This window comes from Schistocerca nitens, chromosome 2 (assembly GCF_023898315.1).
Source record: "Schistocerca nitens isolate TAMUIC-IGC-003100 chromosome 2, iqSchNite1.1, whole genome shotgun sequence".
Lineage (NCBI taxonomy): Eukaryota > Metazoa > Arthropoda > Insecta > Orthoptera > Acrididae > Schistocerca > Schistocerca nitens.
In genome coordinates, this window is record NC_064615.1 from 626,675,635 (window position 1) to 626,680,326 (window position 4,692).

At 38.6% G+C, this 4,692-nt stretch overlaps 1 protein-coding gene across 1 annotated transcript; it reads left to right on the forward strand.

The window, feature by feature from the left end:
• The first annotated feature begins 3,127 nt into the window (after nucleotides 1-3,127).
• Nucleotides 3,128-4,426, forward strand: LOC126236715 (phosphate carrier protein, mitochondrial-like). Its single transcript, XM_049946236.1, has one exon. It carries the CDS (start codon nucleotides 3,185-3,187, stop codon nucleotides 4,247-4,249), a length of 1,065 nt encoding a protein of 354 aa, XP_049802193.1. The 5' UTR covers nucleotides 3,128-3,184; the 3' UTR covers nucleotides 4,250-4,426.
• Nucleotides 4,427-4,692: the final 266 nt, after the last annotated feature.

A 4,692-nucleotide genomic window follows, 5' to 3' on the forward strand; every position in this document is an offset into this window, starting at 1 on the left:
TCACTAGAAAATGGCATAAAAGGCTGAAATCTGGGTTGTAATTAAATAAGCAACAATACAGTCAATGATGATGTGTTCATTTAAAATTATTGTATGACTGTTGCTCAGCAACATCAAAAATAATTTTTCCATCCTTCCTTAACAAATTCGTGTTCATATTTTGCAACCATGTCAGCAACTGCTTTCTTTGGAATAGATATCTGGCTCTACTAAGGCTATCAGTAATTGTGATGGAATATCGTCTGACCCACGGGCCTTCTTTCAACTTAGAACTTTCAGAGCTCTGTCAAATTCTTCTGGCAGTATCTCATCTTTGTCTAAATGTACATCCGTTTCTATAATACTACCTTCAAGTTCATCTCCCTTGTATAAACCCTCTATATAATCCTTCCACCTTTCCCTTCTTTGCTTAAACTGGTTTTCCATCTGAGATCTTGATATTCATACAGCAGCTTCTCCTTACTCCAAAGGCCTCTTTAATTTTCCTGTAGGGAGTATCTATCTTTCCCCTAGTGAAATATGCTCCTAAATACTTACATTTGTCCTCTTGGCAGTCACATTTTCAAACGTTTGTATTCCCTTTCACCTACTTCATTTGCTGCATAATTTAATGCATCATCAATTAAGTTCAATATCTCTTGTAATATCCAAGGATTTCTACAATGCCTTGTCTCTTTATGTACTTGATCCTCTGCTGCCTTCATTATTATTGCATCTCTTAAATCTACCCATTCGTTTTCTACTGCATTCCTTTCCTATGTTCTAGTCATCTGTTGCCTAATACTCCCTCTGATAAATAAACATAGAATTCTGAGTTATTAGTCTCACTTACTAAGATGACTAAGTAGTATTATGTAATTTCTTAATACCTTGCAGTATTTTGTATGTGGAGCATGTGGATAAGAAGTACCGTAGAAACTATTGTATTTACCAAACGAAAAACATGTTTGCCTTGTTTGATTTCGTGAGACAAGACACAAAAGTGTTTCGTTTAGTTAATGCCAAACGCAAATACATTGTTTCACCAAGTACATACTAATGAAGCAGTTAAAAAACAGAAAGTATGTTAAAACAAAATGAAGATAATATTCCTATTTCCCTGGATTAACATGTATGCGCATGAAATTTATTTTCCTTTTGGGGAACTTTCAAGCCTTGTAAATCTGCAACTAAGAGGCGAAATAGCATCTACGGCCTACACGAACAGACTTGACGAACATTAAGTGACGTCATTTTTTCATTTATGGGTTTCTAATTATGAGAGAAAAGTCAGCTGATTCAGTCCCTACAGCCTGTTTCAAGGGACCCTATAGACGAAACAATGAATGAAAGAAAAAACAAGTGTGCATATTCCCACAGAAGAAATATGCACCAATTCCATTCCTTAATTTGTTTTTGTTTCGGCCGAAATCAGCTGACTTTGTCGGACGGCTAGACTTCTTACTAATAATTACAATCTAATAAGGGGAAAAAATTACTCGCTTAATAATTTTGTAATGGCTGTGGATCTTACTTCGAATAAACTATTAAACTGAGTAACATTATATAATTCCATCCTGCAACATACAATGAATTTTAGGTTTATGTTGTGCAATCAGAAACACGACATGAACGAAGAGCTATTTCCAGCATGCAGAAAGCCCAAATCAATGCAGGTCGATTTTAAAAACAAAGTTAACAACACGAATGTCCTCAAAGGCCAGAATGTACCGAATAAACATGATAAATTACGAGCGAACGTAATTCCGATTGTGAAAGCCCACTAGCGTTAACGGGAAGTAATAAAACCACTAAACGAAAGGATAGCTCGATGTAGGCCTAGTCCGCCCAATACGCAGTAAAGTGGCCTAGTAACGTCGTAACTGACGATTAACTACTGCACAGCTACTTACGATAAGACGAAGATGAATTTAGTCATCGTCGAATGGTTCATGTGCTCATTTACGTACTTCATCTAGGAATATTAGTTGCAATTTTTTTTTTTTACCGCTATGCGACGACCTTGTTTAGCCCCAATGTAAAACTGCCTAATAAAAAACAGTGTATGGAAAACCCCGCAAAGATAACTGATGAAGTATTAAATTGTTTACTATTAATCTACAAATTGGTTTACGTCGTCCCCCGCAGAAGGAACCATATACGGCCTCCTATTCGGCACAGCCGCCGTCGTCTAAAAATAGATTTCACAGCTGGTATCCTTTTCCACTTCAGTTCGGAGCTTACGAAACCTCGCCTTTTTCGCATCCAGTACATCAAATGTTGCATAGAGGTCATAAATAGTACGAAAGGGGAATTCCATAACATTTCGTCTAATGGAATGGAATCTTATTACTACTGTTGTAGATGGCGGAATGGTAGTAAGCAAAGGAAGGAAAAATTATCATGGCGCAGCAAACGCGCGTACTCTAGTTAGCAAATGGATAACATTCGAATGCATATTTCACATTTTGAACGTTGAAGTGAAAGAAGTGACGGTACAGACTACTTCTTTTTAATAACTAAGAAAAAGTCTACTCAGTTCCTTTTCATTCTTCGTCAGTAATTTACGTTAGAAACTTATAAGACATGATTTTGCAAGTACAGTTGAATGTCCACTGTCCTACACTGAGCAGACATTTGGACACATTTATACACTCATAAATCCAGCTTTAATATGCGGATTATAGTGAAAAACTGAAAATATTCTTCTAATATTGTTTTAAGACGCCACTCTATTTTGTACTCCATGTCTAATGATGTACTAACACACATTTTCCATCCACAATACAATTGTCACTATTACATGAGGAACAAAGTAGGACTGCCACCTCTTTCACTTTGTTGGGAGGTACTCACCCTAAAATAAATCGTATCTTCGCGCCGTTCAGCTTAATACATGAAAGATATCACAGTTTCAAAGATGATAACCAAACTTACATGTAAAATAACGTATCTGCCCTAGTTTCACGCGTTGATTTCTTACGCTCAAAACTCTGTCATATTAAGCAAATTCAACACACAAAAATTGAAACTTCAGCTATAACTGAATATCTGTCAACACTTTTTAACGAGAAAACCTCTTCAAATCTCATAGCTCTCAAGGTGACGAACGCTCTGTCTTCTTCGTTATTATCTTTGCTAACCGCGGAGTTACGATTTTCGCAGTAGCGGGCGGACCAACGGCGGACGAGGTGGGGTGGGCAAGATGTGGAAATCTTTGTTAGATTCTGCGGCAGCAAATCCGTTCTGCAGCCCATTTAATACAGCATCATGTGAAGGAAGAATACATGCCGTTCCTGGTCGAAACATAGCAGCTGCCGCAGTATATAGTAGCCCAGAAGATTCGTGTGAGTTCGCCTCCGGAAAGTACTTCGCCTTGTGTGGATTGGGAGGAATATTGTCCTGTGGAATTACTCATACTATGGTTGTGCCACTTGATTTAGTGAAGTGTAGATTGCAAGTGGATCCAGCGAAGTACAAGAACGTTTTTAACGGCTTCAAGGTCACTGTGAAAGAAGACGGAATGCGAGGTTTGGCGAAAGGCTGGGCCCCAACATTTTTCGGATATTCCATGCAAGGATTGTGTAAGTTCGGACTATACGAAGTTTTTAAAGTATTTTACTCTAATATTCTTGGCGAAGAAAATTCATACGTTTGGCGTACATCATTGTATTTGGCAGCTTCTGCCACAGCCGAATTTTTTGCGGACATTGCGCTTAGTCCAATGGAATCAGCGAAAGTTAGAATTCAGACTCAGCCAGGATTCGTTACAACGTTAAGGGCAGCAATGCCGATTATGTACAGAGAAGAAGGTTTAAATAGCTTTTATAAGAGCCTTGTTCCTTTGTGGATGCGGCAGATCCCGTATACAATGATGAAGTTCGCTTGTTTCGAGCGGACGATTGAAATATTATACAAATATGTTGTTCCAAAGCCAAGATCGGAGTGCACCAAGGGGGAGCAATTGGTTGTTACTTTTGCAGCGGGTTACATAGCGGGTATCTTCTGTGCCATAGTGTCTCATCCAGCTGACACAGTTGTCTCAAAACTGAATCAAGATAAAGGTTCGACTGCCCTTGAGGCAGCCAAAAAATTGGGCTTTGCAGGAATGTGGAAGGGTCTGATGCCCAGGATAGTGATGATTGGTACACTTACAGCTGCGCAATGGTTTATTTATGACGCTGTGAAGGTCTGGTTAAGACTACCACGGCCGCCACCTCCAGAGATGCCAGAATCACTGAAGAGGAAGTTGGAAGCCAAGGCTCAATAACTAGCTTGAGAAAGCAATCCGAGGTTGTCACAAATGCTGCACTTGGCTTGTACTGTAATGTAGTACTGTAGTGCAAACCAAAGATAAACAGGTATATTGTCTACTTATTTATTTGTTGTTATAGCTCTGTGATGAGCAATTGTTGTATTGTGTGTAATTAAAACTTGTTTAAAAGTGCTTATGGTTTTTGTTCCATAAACCTCATATACACCATGATACTGCCTGTAAGATAGGAAAGGAGTGGTGTACTTACATTTAATGCTGTGTCCATACAACTTTGCAATTTTTGTGGTGTCCACTCTGGTAGTCGTTTGCATATTAATTCCTCACTATGTAGGCTACATTTTTGCAATCAAAATTACATGTTGTTTACGGAGAAACTGGATAGGGTAGAGATGCATATCCAAGCCAGACATTTGAGTACACCCAGAATTAAGAAATGA